The 21,340-nt window shown below is 47.5% G+C and overlaps 2 protein-coding genes across 2 annotated transcripts; one reads left to right on the top strand and one right to left on the bottom strand.

Annotated features, from left to right (window-relative positions):
* The first annotated feature begins 93 nt into the window (after positions 1-93).
* Positions 94-6,945, top strand: MRTO4 (MRT4 homolog, ribosome maturation factor). Its single transcript, XM_075906482.1, has 8 exons — positions 94-268; positions 1,113-1,171; positions 1,838-1,941; positions 2,229-2,310; positions 3,485-3,552; positions 4,676-4,827; positions 5,831-5,907; positions 6,636-6,945. Exons 1-8 carry the CDS (start codon positions 241-243, stop codon positions 6,783-6,785), a joined length of 720 nt encoding a protein of 239 aa, XP_075762597.1. The 5' UTR covers positions 94-240; the 3' UTR covers positions 6,786-6,945.
* Positions 6,946-9,288: 2,343 nt separating this feature from the next.
* On the bottom strand, positions 9,289-20,434 carry AKR7A2 (aldo-keto reductase family 7 member A2). The gene is made up of 7 exons (XM_075906483.1): positions 20,108-20,434; positions 17,819-18,006; positions 15,823-15,927; positions 13,177-13,273; positions 11,849-11,948; positions 10,545-10,674; positions 9,289-9,890 (listed from the first exon to the last, which is right to left on the bottom strand). Exons 1-7 carry the CDS (start codon positions 20,391-20,393, stop codon positions 9,729-9,731), a joined length of 1,068 nt encoding a protein of 355 aa, XP_075762598.1. The 5' UTR covers positions 20,394-20,434; the 3' UTR covers positions 9,289-9,728.
* Positions 20,435-21,340: the final 906 nt, after the last annotated feature.

Raw genomic sequence — 21,340 nt, forward strand, 5'->3', positions numbered from 1 at the left:
CTGCCCTTCTCGGAGCCTGCGTGGAGGGGAAAGAGAGTCCCTCGAGTGGAGGGGGCGGGGGAGGCGCGCGGGGAGAGGCTTCTTCTCGGAAAGGCCCGCGCTGGGCCGGCTGCAGCGGGAGGGACCATCCCGCGAAGGCAGCTCTGGTCAGGCACCTCCTCGGGCACCTCCGGGGGCTTCCTATCCCGGCAGCCCTCGCGGCGCAGGGGGGTCCTCGCGGCGCTCAGCAACGTGCGAGCCATGCCTAAATCCAAGCGGGACAAGAAGAGTGAGTGACCCCCCTTCCCCGCCAGGGGTCCCGCCAGCGCCGCCCCCTCCTGGATGGGGGCCTTGCCCTGCTCAGGCGGGGGGGCTCTGGGGGCGGCCTGGGCCGCTCGCGTCTCGGTGCCACCGTCCCTGTCCCGCTGAGGGGGTTGTTCGGTGGGTGTGGGTCTGATGGTTCATGCGGGGGGGGGAGGTCAGGCAGGCGAGGCTGGGTTGATTGGCCTGGCAATTAGAGAACCACTCCAGCAGCCTCTAAAGCGGTTTCCCTTCTAGTTACGAGTTTCTTAGAGGGATGTAAAATCCCAGTTAATCAATTAAGGGGGCAGCAGGTGGGGAGGAGGGCGGGGGGGGGGGGGCTGTGCTCCAACCTGGCTGGGATGGAGAGGCACCCCTGCCTTCAGAGCATGTGAGCCCGCTGCAAAGGCTGCAGTGGGCCTCATGGGGCTGGAGCATCCCCCTGCCTGTGGCAGTTGGGGAGCTACTCCAGTCCCTACACAATAACCGGAACCAGTAAGTATCATCCATTAAGGGTGATGGTTACTGGTTAACCTTTCACATCCCTAGTTTCTTATCTCCTACCAAGAGTGTTGCAAATATGTGGGGACACTCTGTTGCGTATCACTGGTTTGTAGAGCAGGGTTGCAAGAACTAAACATAACCCTGATCCTACACTGTGCAGGGCTAGAGGGTTGCACACGGTGTTCTAAGAGTAAATCAGAAGTCTCCTGAGTTAATTAAAGTTGATGTCCGTATTGTATTTGGCAGCCACGCTTCTGTGCTTTTTATCTGTACTTTCCCTAAAGGGTGCCTGACCTACAGATAACAGCAACTCCTCTTCTTCCTTTTAGTTTCCCTAACAAAAACCCCAAAGAAAGGCTTAGAAGTCAAACAGAGCTTAATAGAAGAGGTAAGTAAGAGCATATATCTTAAGGTACTGAGCTTAGTTTTCCATTCTGTATTGAATCTATAGAATCTCTTCCTGTGAGGATCTTAATGTATTTTACACAGACTAAGTCTCACAGTATGCTTTACGGATGTGAGGAAACTGATGCACACAGAGGCAATTTGACTAGACTCCAGCAACAGAAAAGAAAGTTTGAGAATGGTCCACTGTTGCCAGATAAATTCATTATTAATCTGATTCTTTTTTAAAAGTTATACTGCATATAACAAAACTACCTCACAATTTAAGCTGAGTGCCAGGAGGGTCATAAAATTGACCAATTACATTATAGAAGTTTCTCAGTCTATTCGTGTATTGGCTTCTACCAGGGTCAGGATGTTGCATGAATTGTGCAGAGCAGTTTGGCAACTCCTGTATTTGTATCATAATATATAACATTTATTTTAATGTAAAAGAAATCGAGTTTTTCAGTTCATTAGTTAAAATGGAGAATCTCATATCAAATATCTATAGTTGTTAGTTCCATAGAGGTGTAGATGTTGCCATGAATAGAATTTTTGAACAACCTTTCGCTCCTTCTGTGCTTAAGCTGTTGCTGAAACTCATTGGTATGCAATAGGGATTTCGCTGATGTTTATTATAGCTTCTCACCATCATGTTTTTCTGCAGTTGCGGAAATGTGTGGACACCTACAAATACCTCTTTATCTTCTCTGTTGCCAATATGAGAAACAACAAGCTGAAAGATATCAGAAATGCCTGGAAACACAGCAGGTGAGTAGTTGTCTCCGTGATCACATCCTCTTATGGCTACTAATGATGAGCATTATGTTATAGGTGTACATATACCTCAGATTACTGTACTTACTTTTGTGCGGGGAATGTAAGCTGCTAGAAGAGGCCTATTAATTTTTTTCTCTTCCATCATGCAAGAGTATAGTTTCCTGGAAGTAGCAAGGGAACGGCTGTGATTCCCAGATTCAGAACATGTCTTCCTCCCTGATTCAACTCTGCAGATGCAGAGACCAATATGATGGATTCTTTTTTTTCCCCCCCAATAGGATTTTCTTTGGAAAAAACAAAGTGATGATGGTGGCATTGGGACGAGGGCCAGCTGATGAGTACAAGGAGAACTTACACCAGGTATGTTCTTATGTTCATAGCTTTTTGCATGTTTTGAAGCAAATGTTATTTTCTGTAAATCACAAGAAAATAAAAGAATTGCTTTAGAGAGCCAGAACGGATCAATGCTCTTCCATCTGCAGCTGACATAGATTGTCAGCTCTTTGGGGCATGGGCCTCTCTATGCGCTGCACAAATGGGCCCTGGTCTACAACTAGGACTTCTAAGCACTACCAGAGGGATGATAATAAAAGCCAGCCTATCACTGATATGTAGCCCTTTTGGCAAGTTGCCTTTGACAACAGTCTATTTCCAGTGTGTGCAGCCTTTTGACTCAGTGTTGGTTAGCTTCACATCAGCATAGCTTTGTTCATTGTAGGTTCTTCCACTACAATAAGAAATTTCTACTTTTAATCAGTTCACAGGGTAAATCACTGTGCTTTGCTCATAAGATCCCTATTTGGGGGTGTTCCTTGATGGCATTGTAACCCTTTTTGTAGATACAAGTCATGCCCCTTGTCCATGCATTCTTGCTGTGGAGGCAGAATTGTTGGGAGAGCTAGAAGAATCTCTACCACTGGAGTCTTCAAATCTTTTTAGCCTCTCACTGAAATAGGACTGAAGCCAGTGTGTAAATAGTATGAACTCATCCATCCAATCTTTAAAAATCATTTGGAGCCTCAACCTATGGAATTCTTCCTACAGTTGGAAAAACTGATCTCTGATGCTAAAAGCCTCCACAGGAGTCCAAATATTATGTTTAACTCATTTTTCTTCTTCAGTAATTCTAGATCCTTCTGATTTTTTTTTTCAAATGGGATTTCTTTCCTTGCCAAACTGCTGAGAATCTTGCTCTTAACTCTTAGGTCCCAATAACTCACATTATGGGAGGAGGGAAAGAATATAACCTCCTTTCTCCAAATTTACACCTGACATGTCCTCTCAAGCTACTGCTTCACTCAGCCATGCAATAATGTCACATCAGGAGGAAAAGTCTCCTGAGATAGATTTGCCATCTACACCCTGTCCTTAATTTAGTCCTCACAGCATCAAAGGGCTGCAAGAAACATTGGGGCTGATTAATCAATATCTGCAGCTCTAAGGGCTGAGTCCTCTAACCCTCTTATTGTTTGGGGGCTTCAGCACAGTGCAGGATCAGTGCACTGCTGAATTCCACGTGCTGCTTATTTTCCAGGTCAGCAAACACCTAAGAGGTGAAGTTGGTCTCCTGTTTACCAATCGCACCAAAGATGAAGTGAATGAGTAAGTATCTGTGGGGGTAAAAAAGGGGCTTCAGTCTAATGGCACACTTGCTGCCAGTCTTGCAGCATGGCCGAGAGAGCTAGAGTTCAAACTGAGTCTCTCCTCCCTCATTGAAACAGAAGCCACTATTGGCAGGAATTTTCTTGCTTTCCTAGATGCTGGTCTTGACAGGTTCCGCTTAAAATGCTTCTATGTCTGCCTTGCTTTGTAGTTGTGATGGGAAAGGCTCAGAGTAGAAAAAGTAGGTGGAAGTTGCAGAAGGCTGTGCTGTGGTTGAATGGGGAAGTGCTGCACACTGACTCACATGGCTTCTTTCTTGGAGAGAGATTGATAAAAATAACATCTAATGCCACACGATGAGCAAATGTTTAAGCAGTCCCCGACTGACCACCCCACAAACATAACTGACTGAGCTCTTCCTTTCCTAAATCTCAAGCTCTAACATAATGTGCACATACCTGGGAAGTTAGCGGGGGTCAAACAGCTGCAAAGCTTGAAGAGGTCCCCAAGAATCACCCCTACACACACTCAAGCAACTATGCACATGAACAAATCACCTTCTGGTATAGCCAACCTAAGCAGGAGAGAAAATGTAGAAGCAATAGGACAGTTCTTGATAAGTTGCTCTGTTTATTCTGCAGACTCAGACTTAATAGAAGAATTTTGCTGCTGGAGTAAGGGGTGGAGATAGTTGTAAATCTAGGTTGGAAAGGATGAATTTCTTTAATAAAGTAGTAGGAAAAAATGCAACTCTGCGTACTTGTAAAGCTTATCTATCAACAGAACATAAACAGTCTTAATCGTTCTCTCTTCTCCCATCCTCCCCAAGACTTCCTCCCCTCTTGGGGGGAAAAAAAAGTTAGGCTTTCCATAAGCTGCCACAGTGCATTAAATTCACTGAGGACTGCATTATATTACTGCTGGTCAGCTTGACATGGAAGATGTTTAGATACTGCAGTGATGGGCAGTAGTACAGAATCCTTAGAATGATGCTGATTTCACAAGTTCTGAACTTTTTGGGTGGGAGGAGCGTTCCAAGGCTGGCCCATCCCAAGTGAGGTTAATTCTACAGCTGAAGGCTTCTTAAATAAGCAGTGTTTTTGTTTCCTGCCTCCTCTCCCAGATGGTTCTCTCAGTTCAAAGAGATGGACTTTGCCCGTGCAGGTAACAAAGCAACTTTCACAGTGAGCCTGGACACAGGGCCCCTGGAGCAGTTTCCCCACTCCATGGAGCCTCAATTACGCCAGCTGGGATTGCCAACAACTTTGAAGAAAGGTATGTGAGCTGGCTGGGGCATGAGATTGTAATTCCCCCTCTGCCACTAAAATTCGTCCAGACCTACTGGCTTTTATCTAATAGATGTTGGTAGCATTGTGACCAGTATATACGGAGAGAGCCTGGCAGGGAGAGCGTAGATGATAAACAGAAGATCGTATATGTTTAGCAGGGAACATCTAATACGAAAAATCCTTCCTCCTTCTCTTCCTGCAGTTAGCACAGACTTTTTTTTTTTAAATTCTATATTACAAAATTCTTGTCTCTAAGCTGGTCTGGATAAGCCAAGCACCTGACAATAACTCCATTTTCAGGATCTTATTTTTTCAAATTAAGCAGCTGGTAACAGCTGGGTTTGACCTACAGGTCACAAGGATGTCAGAAAAGGTGGTTTATTATTTCATTACATGCCTTGAGAGCCACTGATACTCATGTGAAAGGTCCTGTTGTTTCCCTCTTCCCCCTTTGACAGAAATAGTCCGAATTAATAACTGCCTGAAAATGAGGGAACCATGGGAACTCAGCATTTGAGAGGGGAAAGGTGTGAAGCAAGCACCTACTAAGAGATTGAAACGAAAGACAGAACTATGTAGCACTTTAAAGACTAACAAGATGGTTTGTTAGTCTTTAAAGTGCTACATAGTTCTCTTTTGTTTCAGCTACACCAGACTAACACGACTGCATCTATCACTATGCTAAGAGATTGATCATTGAAGTGGGTTTACACTGCATGTCATTTTCAACCACCAATGCACGCCTTACATTAGGTTTCCTCACAGAACTGGCTGAATTTTAGCATAAAGATTTATAATTGAGACAATTGTTGAGCCCTAGTAAGAACTGTCCCACTGAAACCTGCTGGTTTGAAGCTTAATTACTCTACGCAGCCAGCAATAGAGAACCAGGCTGGAAACTCTGATTACCACAACAGTTCTAGTGTGCCACCACTTCACATAGTATTCTCCCTGATTCAATCCCACCTTTTCCCTGCCTGTTCCTGCAGGAGTGGTGACGCTGCTTTCAGATTATGAAGTTTGCAAGGAAGGAGATGTTCTGACGCCTGAACAGGCTCGTGTCTTGGTGAGTAACATAATAGTAACAGAGTTACCCAGCTGTGGTTCAGCTGCAGCAAGTATTTTGATCCGCTAGTGAGATGTATGGATGGTTCATGAAATCAAAAAAATCAGTGCAACCCTAAATTTAATTCAGTTTGAGATTTGTGCTGAAATCACATTACTTCCATATTAGGTTTTAGCCATAATTCATAGCTGCTGTTCCTTCAGAGCTGTTTTAGCTGCTGGGAATTAACAGCTAGCTGGAAGAATAGTAAGCCCAAGGGGCAATTGAAGGAGCTGATCACTTAAGAAATACCCTGTGCAGTGACAGGTATTGCTTACCTATAAGAACAGATGGATAAATGACCAGGCTGCTGGATAAGTGAGACCGGGGCATTGCTCAAACAAGTAAAGGCCTTGCATGCTGAGACTTGAATCCTACTTGGCATTCTAGTTTCATACTGTGAATTTTGAAACCAGCTGTAAAATCATAGCTGCCGGAGAGGGGTGTAAACTGAGAAAGGGATCATCTAATCCAGCTTGAAGAGAACAGTCTGCATCAAGAGTTTTGTGCTTTCGGTCTAGCTCAAGTTGGACAACTTTTCCCTATATTCAAATGCACCCTGTGATCCTTGCCTTACCCACATCCCCAGTTTTAAACTAGACATGACAAAAGAGGTTACTTAATGTGAGAGCAAGACTTGCCACAAGAGGACTAGCAATGTGAATGACAAGTTCCTGTCTCCCTTTCAGAAACTCTTTGGCTATGAGATGGCAGAGTTTAAAGTGACCATCAAGTGTTTGTGGCATTCTGAGACGGGAGACTTCCAGCAGCTGGTGACAGACACAGAGGAAGCCTGTGAGATGGAGGAGGAGGAAGACAACAGTGAAAATGACGACTAACTGAAAGACCTGTGATAGGACATTAGAGACACTTTTTTTTCTATTTCAGAATAGTCCATGGCTCCTCACGCTCAGCTGCAGCAGGAGAAAGTTGATCAACCCACAGACTTGCTATTTATCAGAGATGATGGTTTATATATAAAATTAAGTAGAAAGTTTGGATCTTGCCTGTGCAGCCTCTTTCCTGTTTAGGAATCCCTGGGACAGGAAAAATATGCAGAACCTGAGAATAAGCTAATGGTTTCATTAAGTAAAACCTTTTCCATGATGTATCTGTTGTTCAGATTTGAGCAGATCTACTTCCTCACCCCATAATCCTTCCTCTCTACAGAAAACAGCTTTAGAACTGCTCACTTTGCATTAGAAATGATAGTTAGATGGAGAGAAGTTGCTTTTAAACAGTTGCTCTCTGTAGGAGACAGCATCTGCTCTCAAAGAAATACAAACTAAACTACAATTGAAGCCCAAGGACAAAGTGTAGTGACTAAGCTAGTTTCCCTCATCCATGTTTAAGTTCCTTCGGTCTTCACCAAGCCTGTTTAATGGTGCATTATCAGAACTATTGTAGCTTCCCTCAGGCATGGTATTTCTTACTGTAGAACAGAAATAGGGCAGCAGTTTTCAACCTTTTTTTTTTTCAATTTGCAGGCCCCCTACAAAATTTCAAATCCGGGTGCAGATCTCTTTGGAAAACTCAGTCTACAGACCACAGATTGTCAGTACTATAAAATAGTTATTGTTAATCTGTTGCAGCCCATAGGTTGAAAACCACCGGTACAGAAGAATTATATCTTCACTCCATGAGCCAGCTTAGAATATATGTGATTTTCCTTTTACTGATTCTTGGCCAAGCACATCCAAAGCTTTGAGGGAATGAGTATTTTTTTTGATAGGGGAAAGAATCCTAAAAGGTATACATTAATGTTTATGTAACTCAGTAGAGCTGCTGTTGAAAGGCAAGTGAAGATTCTATGTGTACATTACTCAATCTCCAAAAACAGGCAAAATCCAGTAATTAAGAATTTAGGAAGCTGAACTAATGTTGCAACTACATGATCAAGACAGAAGGGGGCTCTCTGCTGGTAAAGCTGTCACATGACCAGTTGCAAGTACCAGAGGCAGGAATTACAAGAGTTAAGGTTTGAACCACAACTTTAGGTTTCACACTGCCTATTGAAAATTCCACCAGAGAGCAGGTGAGGGTTACCAACACCCTAGGACTGTCCTGGAGTCAAAGATTTAATCTTCCATTAGATTGTCATGTGATGAAGCTTCCAGAAATATATCCAACCAAAATTGGCAACTCTACGCAGGACTGGTCTTGTGTATGATGTTCATTGTCCAGATGGGTTGTCTTCAACAGAACTGAGGAAGTTATCTAACAAGACAGGAGTAAACACGGTGCTATTTAAAGGTCAGGATACTGCCTATGCCAGAGCCAACAAAACATTACAATTTTTCCTGCAGTTTTGCTATTTAAAGAACGTGTTTTAGGAAGCCTGCTCCTGGACTGAAATTCTGCTGGCCTAAGACAGTTTCAGAAAGCCTAGTATGCACTTTGATGTTGGTCTTATTTTCACAGCTGCTGCCTTGGAAATAGCGTTTAAGTAACAGCTAAAGTCTCTTCAGGAGGGAACAGCTCAAGCAAAACTGGAACCTGCCCCTTTCCTAAAATGAACTCCATTGCTTTAAGCACAGCCCCTTGTGACTGCTACTGTAACTGGGTTTGGCTGTTATTAAAACAGCTTGCCCCAGATAGGGATATAAGAGTGTGTCTAGACTACAGGGTTTTGTTGAGAGATACTGTCGACAAAGCTTCTTTCGACAAAGAGCGTCTAGACTACATCCAGTTCTGTCGACAAAGCAAGCCGCTTTGTCGACATAACAGCGTGGACGCAAAGGACAGTGTAGATGCAATAATGCTTTCTATCGACAGAACTCTGTTGACAAAATGTGTTATTCCTCGTAGAATGAGGTTTACATACGTCGACAAAACTGCTGAGTTTTGTCGACGTTATGTCAACATAACTCAAAGGCAGTGTGGACAAAGGTTTAGTTTTGTCAACAAAACCCTGTAGTCTAGACACACCCTAAGTGACTAGTCAACTATCCGATAAGCATAAGCTTATCAGATAGTCGAGTAATGACTAGTCACTCTCCTCTCCCTTCCCCCTCCCCCCTATGCTAGGGGGAACCAGCTTAAAAGCCAAGTCCACCTAGCATCATCTCCAGCTCACACCAGTTCCAACTGCTGTGTTTCTGCTTTTGAAATGTAGCAAAAGCCCCCCCATTGCTCTTCTGCCTTTTAAATGTTACTGTAGTGGAATTTTCTCGCTGAACCCTCATTGTCACTTTGCGGAACCCCTGTGTTCCGCAGAACACCATTTGGGAAACACTGGAGTAGTCGATTGAAATTCCGTCGATTAGCTGATGAATTGAAATGTAATGCCACTAGCCCCAGAAATTCAAAACAAAACCCAAAATGCAATTAACTAGGCACGGCTTGAGATGCAAAATGCTTTATTCTCACAGTGAAGACTCTCTACAGATTGAAGCCAGAAAACTACATTCCCCCTTGGAGACTTCAACTGGCCAAACCAGAGCCAGTTCCTTCTACAAATTACGCCACTGACTCACAACACTATTTTGTGCGCCCAGGTGAAAATAGGAGCTGCCCGATTGAGGGATGTTTTCGTAACAATTTTGGCCTTTTCTTAAACCTACAAGCAAAATACTTGATGGCTTAGACAGCATGTGCACCAATCAAAGTCAGCATAGAAACAGTGAGCTTCAGCTCTAGTGCGAGGAAACCCCACGGTGGCACCAATGCATTCGCTACCTGGAACCCTGGTCCGAGGACAACAAATCTAAACGCTTCCAGAGGGGTGAGGCAGTCTTAGGTGTGAGATACTTCGTTACCATCCCCATTATACCTCCCATTTTCTAGCGGAAGTAGTTGGGACAGTCATGTGCCACTAGGTTCCAGGCTTTGTCAAATGCTTCCACCACAGCTGGGAGCAGAGGGCCCTCTTCACTGCACGTGAGGTTCTGCAGCAGCTGATCCATGTTGGATATCCCAATGATCACCGCATCTCCAAGGGCACCCTGCAGTGGAAAGGAAGGAGTTACCTTATAGGAACAGCAACCTGCCTCATCTTGGAACAGATTTCAGCTCTTTTTGTCTTGCCGCCGAACGTTGCTCTTTGGCAACTACTCCATAGTTGGAGAAAGGAGTCTTTTTGATTCAGTCCTGTTAACAAGGCCAGGCCGCAGTGTACTGTCACTGTCCCCGTCCCCAAGTCTTGCCAACACCGCAAAGGCTGCCAATTCATGGTGTGTGTGTGGGGGGAGGGGGCCAGGGGATGTTTTGGGAGGAGGAGGACGACATAGAACTATTGATTTTTCCGGCCATATGAAAAGCCAGTTTATCACCTCCTGAGGAAGTCGCTGACTGAGAGAAGTCCAAACTAGAGCACCTAGCATTTAGCATCTTCCACTTTCCCTCAAGTCATAGAGACAAGATGCAGGGGAAGTGCAGAGTTGATCCACTCCCATACCCCTGCTGTGTGCAACAGCCTGGCATTGCAAGACCAGAGCAATGTTCCAAAAAGGACAGAGCCATAGACTCTTAAGTGGTGTAAAAGGTAACACCGCTATTTTGCTGTTATACTGCAGTTGGAAAAGTCAAAGATCTTCAGCTGCAGGAGATACAGTTCTGTTGCACATATCAACGGTCTTGTGTGGAAGTCAAGCAATTACCTGAAGCTTAGAGTGGTTGTACATCCAGCGAAAGGCAGCTGAAGTTAGGCTGGGAGGGTTAGAGTCATAAGCCTCCCTTAATGCTTTCTCTATCAGGGCAATGGCTTGGAAATGGGGCTCCTTCCAGTATCTGTAGCAAAGGAGACATTCATGAAACATTCATTTTACTGACTCAACTGTCTCTGGCTACCTCTTATGCAGAGACAATGATCCATACTGCAGGCAAGAGAACAAAAGTGCTTTCCTGTCTCCAAAAGGTCAAGGCTAGTGCCTGGTAGGGATGTAAAATCCCATTTAATTAGTTAACCAGTTAAATGTTATGTTTAACTGGTTAACCAATTAGAAGGGATGCAGGAGGGGTCACTAGGGCATGCCCTGCCAGTCATGCACAGCAGACTGAGACTACTCTGGCCAGGCTGGAGCACCACTCCCCCGCCCCCCACTGATGGACCCCACAGAGTTGGAGCAGCCCCCTGCCTGCAACAGCCAGGGGCTTGCTCCAGCCCCCACCAGTCAATCAGTTAATCATTCACATCCCTAGTGCCTGGACTATTGTATGTACCCAACACAGCCTTGATGCTTATGCTACCCAAATGGTTTTTGGATGATCAAAAAGAACCTCCCCTGGGATCAGAGCTGTTGTAGTCACTGTTTAGCAAACATGTTGCCAGCAGAGGTTTGAAACTCAACAACTTAATTTGCTGATATAGCATGTAATTTTTTAAGCTAATATCAAGTCTATAGATTTAGCAAACATGTTCACAGCAGCCCTCTTATGCCCCTGCATTCTTTCCAGATACCAGACATTAGAGCGCTAAGGATGCACTGGACATGAGGGCTAGCTTACAAAACCAGACTACCTTTTGTTGTTCTTGTAGGCTTTTCACCAAAGCCACTTTGCAAACATTAGCTTCAGCCTCCTGTAAGGGAGATCAATATCCCCCATTTCAAAAACAGCTAATTCAAGTCATTTGTGCAAAGCCCCAGAGCAAGTCAGTGGCAAATCTGGTACTAGACCATAGAAAGGTCCCATTCCCCGTCCTCTGCTGTAACCAAGCCACCACACTCGTTCTCTTTATAATCATGAAACCATCCCTCTGTTTAACAAACTCCTACCATCCTCGTGCTGCGGGAAGAGTATAAGCGTTGTTCAGCACTAACATCACCTTCCTGGGGGCAAAAATCCCTGAACAGACTTTAGCCATGTGTATTTTCTCCTACATCTTCACTTTGATTTAATCTAGGTGGAACCAAAGGTGAAGGAAAGGTCCCTCTCTCTGCAGTTCTACCATCTGGACACATACCTGTCCCTGTAGGCCTGCGCCCAATCATTCCCAAAAAACCTGCCAGTCGGTTGGCGTGCTTCTTTGTCATCATACTTGTACTTCCCTGTCAGCAGCCCTCCTGCAATGGTTCAATAACATGCTATGGTTAGGGGCCAGGTGCTTGTGGTGGGTGGGATTTTACAACCTGCAAAAAGTGCTGTATGCCCCGGGACCTCCTACAATTCTGCACACAGGGCCTCTGGTTACAGTACGGGCATCAGCCAGGATGGGACGTGGCAAGAGGAACTGAACCAAATGCAAGCTGTAAAAACTCCCCCTGGCCAGCTCTGACCAGCAGGAGCCCTTGCTGGTGAGAAGGGGGACCCCCTACCCCTGTAAGAGCCCTGCTAAGGCAAGAGGGGATTTGTGGCATCAAGGCACTTGAGTCAATACAGCTTCATTTTTCTTCCTGTAAAAAAAACCTTATGAATCCACTGCTGGGGAAAGATGCCAGCTTAGCAACCCTGGAAACATGTAGGCTGTGTCTACACTGGCCACTTATTTCGGAAAATCAGCCGCTTTTTCGGAATAACTTGCCAGCTGTCTACACTGGCCCCTTGAATTTCTGGAAAAGCACCAACGATCTATTGTAAAATCATCAGTGCTTTTCCGGAAAAACTATGCTGCTCCCGTTCGGGCAAAAGTCCTTTTCTGGAAAACTGGTCTGGAAAAGGGCCAGTGTAGACAGCACAGTAGTGTTTTCCGCAAAAAAGCCCCGATCGCGAAAATGACGATCGGGGCTTTTTTGCGGAACAGCGCGTCTAGATTGGCCACGGACGCTTTTCCGGAAAAAGTGCTTTTGCGGAAAAGCATCCTGCCGATGTAGACGTGCTTTTTCCGGAAATACTTATAACAGAAACCTGTTCCGTTTTAAGCATTTCCGGAAAAGGGTGCCAGTGTAGACGTAGCCGTACAGCATGAGTAGCCTATGGCTGTAAAGGACCAGCTTTCATGGCCCAATTCAGTCCTTCATCTCTGCTGACAGGATGATCGTACGGGTGACATACAGGTAAACTAGGAAATGGATGGAGATCAACTCACCGCTCAGGTGACAGCTACTTCCAGCTGTCACTCAACTGGTTTGGATTCAAGCTGATGACCTACAGGAAGGGTCTGTCCCATGAACCACAAAGTCACCCTAACCCCACTGTTACTTCTAGTGCTGGCCGTTTTGCTGAAGTAGAGAAACCTTATTCAGAGGGGGGTCAGGCCAATTTCCAGCCTATTTTTGTTGTTGGGTTCAGGTCTCCCCACAAGCCCGTTCCATTTTAGCAGGCCCTTCCTCCTCACCCTTGCCCAGCTCGTACCGGCCAAAGGATTGTAGGCATAGAACCGCATCCCATAGTGTCTAAGGCACGGCAGCAGTTCAGTTTCCACTTGGCGAGTGGTTGCATTATACATGCCCTGTAACAAATAAGAGCGCTTAGAACTTCACAGTGAGGCCTGGTTAGCTTATGGGCTGCTAATGCAAGAGGAAAGGCTCACTCATTCGATGATGAGAATCCAGACCAGACTAGGGATGTTACGGATCAGTTAATTGAGTTGTTGATTAACCTCATGAATTATCAGTCAACTATTCTATAGTCCCCACAGGTGGGGCCAGCAGCCAATGCGCTCCAGCCCCACTCCCGAGGAGCCCCCTGCCACTCTGAGCTGCTGCTTCTGTATTCAAGACAGCAGCGCAGGGTGCCAGGCAGGAGCTGGTCCACGAGGGGAGACAGTTTAAAAACCAGCTCCCCTCAAGGACCAGCTGATACAGAGGCAGCAGCACAGGGTGGCAGCAGCCCCTGTCCAGCCTGAGCTCCCGGATCCAGCATGAGCTGGAACTGAGCCAGGCTGCCTGCCCACCTGGCTCCTAACACACTTTAAATGCAGAGCAGCAGTGGATGTAGGTCCCAGACCCAGCGTGAGCCAGGATTGAGCCAAGCAGCTGGCCAGCCCACTAAAAAAATTGTTTGGGGGGAGGGGGGATGCATGTTAGTCTATAGCATTAACCTATAAGCTTTTGCTTATCTATTAATCAGTAAATCGACTACACTATTCCCAGACTAGTAATGACTAGGGATGTAAATATCATAAATTGGTTAAATGATTACAATTATATTATTGAACCAGTTAACTGTTGGTGGACCAGTGCAAGGCTGGGGCCCACCCCGTTCTATAGGGCAGGCATGGTGGGGGCTGCTCCAGGCCAAGCTGCCCATTGTGAATGCTGGGGTGGCTCTGGCAGGGCCATCTGCCCACCACGGCACAGCTGTGGCTGGGGTCCTGCCTGCCACCTTCACACAGCCAAGTCCCACCACCTGGCCTGATGCAGCTGGCCATCCACCAGGGTTTAGGAAAGGTCTGGTTAACCAGTTACCCGGTAAGCATTCTAGTAAGCCTAATGCTTACTGGGCAACTGGCTAAACTTGTACATTCCTAGTAGTGACCAATGTGGGTTGCCCTCTGATGTCTATTTGACCACCCATATGAAGTGGCTCAGTGAAGTTCTTAGTGACTGTTGCTACTGTTAGCCCCATTTACCCACACTTTTGAAAAGCCAGTCACTGCCATACCCAGCCACACATCACCATGGATGCCTGTGGGAATGCAGCATAAAACCACACACAGATTTGAAGTCCCCACAACCAAACTGGACCTGATTTAGTAGTGATGTTGTCAAAGCCAAATGTTCGTAGGACAAATTAACATTCAGAAAAATCTGTTTCTGCTCTTCCTTTCACCTTGCCTTGTCTACTATCCAGAGAGAAAACCGAGTGCTCTGGATCTGAGCTCACGGCATTAACTGGACTGTGCCTTTTGTACAGGATTGCCAGCCATCAGTAAATTTACAGACAGTCTGTAAAAAATTAGCCAAAATTGGACATGTCCGTAAAGGCCGCACAAAAAATTTAGGTGTCCATACATTTCGTAAAAGTGCAATACATTTTCAAAAAACAGCAATTATTCTATAGCAATTAAATTTCTTCTGTGCTGCTTCATCCATTTTACTGCGGAACACCAGAAATTGGACGTTTTAGTTTATTTGAACAACATATTATTCTTGTGATGTATGAATGACAACGATTACTTTTAACTTTTGGCCACTGATGTCGTCTTAATATAGAATAAAAATTATGTCCATAAAAAAATTTGTCTGTAAATTTTTCCCATTTTGTCTGTAAATGAAATTTCTGTGGGTTGGCAACCCTGCTTTTGTATAGGCAGGCAACTTCCCGTTAACCCCTTCCAAACATCCAGAAGAAACATGTGCCTCAGCATCAAGATCCTTTGCAGCAGTTATTTGCATATACCCAGACTGCCTCCCCTTAAGACCTATGATCTCTCTGCATTACATTCAAATCAACAATGCAAAATTCCAGTGGTGCAGCAACAGCCCTCTTTCTCCTGCTCCATGGACACAAGGAGTCAGGAGAAAGGACAGAGTGTCCCCCAGGTCACTAGAGATTGGTGCCCACTGAACAACACATTCAATTATTGTGAGTTTCATATCCAGGAAATTGCTGGAAATGGCAGACCGGTACCTGAGGAGTGACTTCAAATTTTCCTTTCTAATCACATTTGTCCAAAAAGGTCTTACCAGACTCAACATCTTTTAGTTCAGTGTTTGTACAGCAACTAGCACAATAGTATCCCAGTCAGAGAAAATGACTCCTAGGGCCTTCTACAATAAAGCAACAGTTTCGCAGGACCCATTGCAACAAGAATAAAAGTCTGAGAGTTATTTTGTCTTGTTTGGCCTTTCTAAACCACTTAGAGACCCTGCAGCACTGGTTTTTCCAGGAGCTGCCCTCAGTGGGTGCAACTTCATGACATCCTACTGAAGAAGGAGTAGCCACTGCTTGAAGAACACTGGGACAGGCCCCTCTGGCTCCAGGGCAGATAGAGGGCCAAGGGGAGCAGCAGTCTGAGGTATCCCAGGTGGACCATAGTAAATCTGCAACACTCACTTGATATACAGTTGGAAGCACCCAGTTGTTATATTTGCAGATGGTATAGATTTCTGCCACCTCCCAAGCTGCATAGTTCGACAGACCAAGTTCCTTAAACTTTCCCTGTAGAAGAATACCAAGACTATTTAATTGCAGTCTCTTGTGGATTGTTCTTAAGTACAGAGTTTAGAATTAACAAAATGAAGAGGACTATCAAATGATTTTAGTCTCCAAATTAGATTCCTGTTTTGCTCACTTCCTTTACCAACGAAGGATAAAGTTACAAGACCTAATAGGCATTAAAATGTTTCCCTTCTTTTGTTTGAATTAAAATGTACACCTTTTATAACCTCATTTCCCTACCAGTTAATGCTGAACACAGCACAGGACAATTTACACAGGAAACTTTAGAAATTCTGAAACTCATGAGATCTTATTTATGGTACTAAGTGAATCTCCTGGGGTATATCTAGACTACATGGCTCTGTTACCAGAGCCATGTAGATTAGTTTACTAGACATACTCAAATAAAGCCACGATTTAAATAATCGCTGCTTCATTTAAATTAAAATGGCTGCCGCGCTGTGCCGATCAGCTGTTTGTCGGCTCAGCGCTGTAGTCTGGATGCTCCGCGGTCGACATCAAAGGCATTTGTCGACCTCCCTAGTATGCCTCGTGGGATGAGGTTTACTGAGGAGGTCGACAAATGCCTTTGATGTCGACCGCACAGTGTCCAGACTAGTGCCCTGAGCCGACAAACAGCTGATCGGCACAGCGCGGCAGCCATTTTAATGTAAACGAAGCGGCGATTATTTAAATCGTGGCTTCATTTGGGTATGTCTAGTACACTAATCTACATGGCTCTGGTCACAGAGCCATGTAGTCTAGACATACCCCCGGAGATTCTACAGTAAAACTCCATTAGTCCGGCATCCAATGCTCTGGGACTCCTGATGGTCCGGCACCATCAGGAACCCGCAAGTGCTGGGGCAGCCAGACAGGCTTCCCCCATACAGCTGCTGCTGAAACTGACCAGCAGCTGAATCGGGGAAGCCGGGAGCAGAGCAGCTGGGGTGCTGCTGGGTTGGTCTCGTAGCGCTGCCCCTTGGGGCTGTGGAACCAACCCGGCAGCACCCCAGCTGCTTTGCCCCAGGTGTTGGGATTCAGCCGCTGCTGAAACTGACCAGCAGCGTCAGTTTCACCAGCAGGCTGAATCCGGACGCCTGGGGCAGAACAGCTGGGGTGCTGCGGGGTTGGTCTTGTAGCGCCGCCCCTCAGCACTGCGGGACCAACCCGGCAGCACCCCAGCTGCTCTGCCCCAGGGGTCCCCGATTCAGCCGCTGCTGAAAGAGATCAGCAGCTGATTCCAGGAAGCCCCAGGCAGAGCAGCTCTGCCCCAGGCTTCCTGGAATCACCCGCTGATCTGTTTCAGCAGCGGCTGAATCGGGGACCCCTGGGGCAGAGCAGCTGGGGTCCTGCTGGGTTGGTCCCGCAGCGCCATCCTTTGGCGCTGCGGGACCAACCTGGCAGCACTCCAGCTGCTCTGTCCCAGGCGTCCCCAAGAGCAGCTGGAATGCTGCTGGGTTGGTGCTGTAGCTCCGCCCCTCAGCACTGCGGGACCAACCCGGCAGCACCCCAGCTGCTCTATTGCAGGCATCCCCGATTCAGCTGCTGCTGAAAATGACCAGCAGCGGCTGAATCAGGGCCGCCTGGGGCACAGCCGGACTATCGTAAGGTGGGGCTATGAGGGGCGTGGGGTGGCATCCCCACCCACCCCACTCCAGACCCCTCATAGCCTCCCCCTTCTGATAGTCCGGCATATCTGATAATCCGGCACCCCCTGGGTCTAAAAGGTGCTGGATTATCAGAAGTTTACTGTATATGGTACTGGCTGTTTAGACCTTACACAGGCCCCTGTTTTCTCTTCTCCCTGCCCCTCACCACTGTACCACAAATAAACTTAGATAAAACCAAAGAAGTAAACAAATTCACAGGTTTGGGCATCTGTTTTTACCTCCTTGTATAGCTCATTGCAAGCACGTAGTGTCTGTTCCACAGGGGTGTTGTGGTCAGGGGCATGGAGGTAGAACAAGTCTACGCTCTTCATCTGTAACCTCTCAAGGGATGTCTCCAGTTGAGACCTGACACTCTCAGGCTTCAGGGTCTTCCCATCCCATGGATTGGCCTTGGTTGCCATCTTCACTAAAACAGAGAGAAAAACCAGATTGAAAATAACCAATTTTGTATTTCACCTTTAGTAATCAGGGTGAAGGAAGAATGTGGCTGAGGAGCAGGCACGAGTCAAAAACCACTTAAAATGCATACATAGCATGATGCAGGCTTAGAAAAACCCCAGGCAAGGGAGGTAACATCTGTAAACTGCAGTACACAAAAGGAAAGCCAAATTAATACACAATTGCAAATTCTGATCAAAATCTCCACCTAAGGAAATGGGTAAGGCACTAGATTGCTGACTGGGTTTCTACTAGGGAAGTGAAAGTGTAAAAGTATACTCAGTTAACCAATGTGCTCATCAGTTAACTTTCAAAGTTACACACAGTGCAGGGGGGTGAAGGTGGCTCCCTCCTGCCCCCACCCTCTGGCGGGTGCTTCTGAGCAACAGCATGGAGAAGTGATGAGTGGGGAGGTGGCTTTGTGGCGCCACAGGGAGCTGCTTTTCCCCCGTTCCGGGATGTAAATATGTAACCACGGAAGTTTTCAACAGTTCCATGTTTACCTAAATAAACATATTTTAACATCTCCTGGTTTCTACACACCTTCCCTTGTTATTCTTGGAAGGGATAAGTGGTCACACGGGCTGGTAACAGTTGTTTTTCCCCTATCCCTGTTCATGTCCTGCATACGGTATAATGAATTTATTCTGGAGTCAGTTCAATGGAACCCTGCTTTCCCACAGCGGAATGGGTTAATCAGTTAATCAGTAAACTCTCCAGAGTAGGGATTATGTCTTCATAGGTAAGGTATAGCTAGCTTCCAGCACAATGATCCCAAGTGAAGCCCATCATCAGTACTAGTGGAATACACACTCTGTATAGTAACAGTTTCTGTTTTGTACTCCAATGCAGCTACTTAAATTTAGGCACCTGTATCTTGTCCAAGCTAAAATGCATGTCCAAGAGATTTTCCCTGAAAACATGAAAAAGTCCCAACAACACAGAGGAGCTGTTTTTATAAGACCTTCAAAGTGAACCTTGTTATCACCACTCCCAGACACACTGAGCACGAGACAGATCAGTGCAAAGGTTAAAATAAAGCCCTCGCACAAGGCAGATATCTAGTACTTCCCAAAGCCCCACAACTGTGTTGTCCCCCTTCCGCACAAACACACACACACTCTCCCTACACATGGGAGTTTCTCTCTGCACCCAACACCCCAGTTACATGCTGTGGGGAGCAACCTTGCCAGAGCTGTGAGAGGAGACTCAACTGTAATCCCTGGGGAGCAGCCCACCCCATGGCCACCTCTCCAGCCCCCCTGTGCCCAGTTCCTCAAACCCTCTCCGACCCCAGTCCCATGGTCACCTCTCCAGCTCCCCCACCCTGTGCCCAGCTCCCCAGCGCCTCTGATCCCATCCCTCGAGCCCCCCGGCCCCCAGTTCCCCAGACCCCACTTCTCCAGCCCCCCCAGGCCCAGCTCTGCAGACCCTCTCTGACCCCACCACCCTGTGCCCAGCTCCCCCCTGGCCCACCTCTCCAGCCCCCCCATGCCCACCTCCCCTCCCCCGTGCCCAGCTCCCCAGACCCCCCCATACCCACCTCTCCAGCTCCCCCCCGTGCCCAGCTCCCCAGACCCCCTCATACCCACCTCTCCTCCCATGCCCAGCTCCCCAGACCCCCCCATACCCACCTCTCCAGCTCCCCCCCGTGCCCAGCTCCCCAGACCCCCCCATACCCACCTCTCCAGCTCCCCCCCGTGCCCAGACCCCCCCATACCCACCTCTCCAGCTCCCCCCCGTGCCCAGCTCCCCAGACCCCCTCATACCCACCTCTCCTCCCATGCCCAGCTCCCCAGACCCCCCCATACCCACCTCTCCAGCTCCCCCCCGTGCCCAGCTCCCCAGACGCCCCCATACCCACCTCTCCAGCTCCCCCCCCGTGCCCAGCTCCCCAGACCCCCCCATACCCACCTCTCCAGCTCCCCCCCGTGCCCAGCTCCCCAGACCCCCTCATACCCACCTCTCCTCCCATGCCCAGCTCCCCAGACGCCCCCATACCCACCTCTCCAGCTCCCCCCCCCCGCGCCCAGCTCCCCCCCCCGTGCCCAGCCCCCCAGTCCCCGTACCTGCGGGCCCGCCGCCGCCCGCCAGCAGCGCCCCCAGGATGCGCTCGGACGCGCCCCCCGCGTACATGTGGGCCGTGTCCAGCTCGCGGTGCCCCCGCTCCAGGAAGGCCCGCAGCAGCGCCCCGCTCGCCTCCTGCTCCGAGCGGCGCCCGAACTCCATGGTGCCCAGCACCGAAGCCGGGCGCGGAGCCGGGGCGCCCGGGGAGCGCGCGGGCAGGGCCATGGCGAAGCGAGCGCACCGCAGCGACCGGACGGCGGCCTCGAACCGCCGCACTGGCAGGCGCATCCTCCCGCGCAGGCGCCTCCCCGCCCGCTCTAGGGAACGGGACGAAAGGCCTCCCAGCGCCCGCGGCCGCTAAAGCCCGTCCCCAAATCCCAGCCCAGTGACCGCTGGAAGGGAGCGGGGAGCCCCTAGTGGCTTCTGCAGGGCCAGAGTGTCCATTAGGCACAGTGCCTAGGGCCTCCCAAAAATTAGGGCCTAAAAAATTCATAATTGTGTAAAAGAAAAGAAAACTGCTAAATCGCACTTAATAATTTGCTATTTTTTATTAGAATCCATGTGCCAACGTTGAAGATCAATTAAATGCAGGTGTATTAAATCTTTAGTCAAAAACAACATCCAGGTATAACACACAAAAGGTATTGACTTTGTGACTCTTTTTGATAGCAAAATCACAGATTACATCATCAAATGTCATTTTGGTCAAAAGCTCCCTCTCAACCGAAAGTAGTGCAAGGGAAGAGAGTCGTTTCTGGCCCGTGGTAGACCAAAGACAGTTCTTTATATATTTTAATTTTGAAAAAGAGCACTCCCCTTCACAATTTGTTCCCAAAATGGCGAGATACATTCTGAAAGCAATATTGACGTTTGGAAAGCTTTTCACCAACTTGTCTGCTATTTGTGCAGTGATCATCAGAACATATAAGAACATAAGAACGGCCGTACTGGGTCAGATCAAAGGTTCATCTAGCCCAGTAGCCTGTCTGCCGACAGTGGCCAGCACCAGGTGCCCCAGAGAGGGTGGACCAAAGACAATGATCAAGCGATTTGTCTCCTTCCATCCCTCTCCAGCCTCTGACAAACAGAGGCCAGGGACACCATTTCTATCCCCTAACTAATAGCCTTTTATGGACCTAACCTCCATGAAATTATGTAGCTTCTCTTTAAACTCTGTTCTAGTCCTAGCCTTCACAGCCTCCTCTGGCAAGGAGTTCCACAGGTTGACTACACGC

This window comes from Pelodiscus sinensis, chromosome 23, assembly GCF_049634645.1.
Source record: "Pelodiscus sinensis isolate JC-2024 chromosome 23, ASM4963464v1, whole genome shotgun sequence".
NCBI classification, from domain to species: Eukaryota; Metazoa; Chordata; order Testudines; family Trionychidae; genus Pelodiscus; species Pelodiscus sinensis.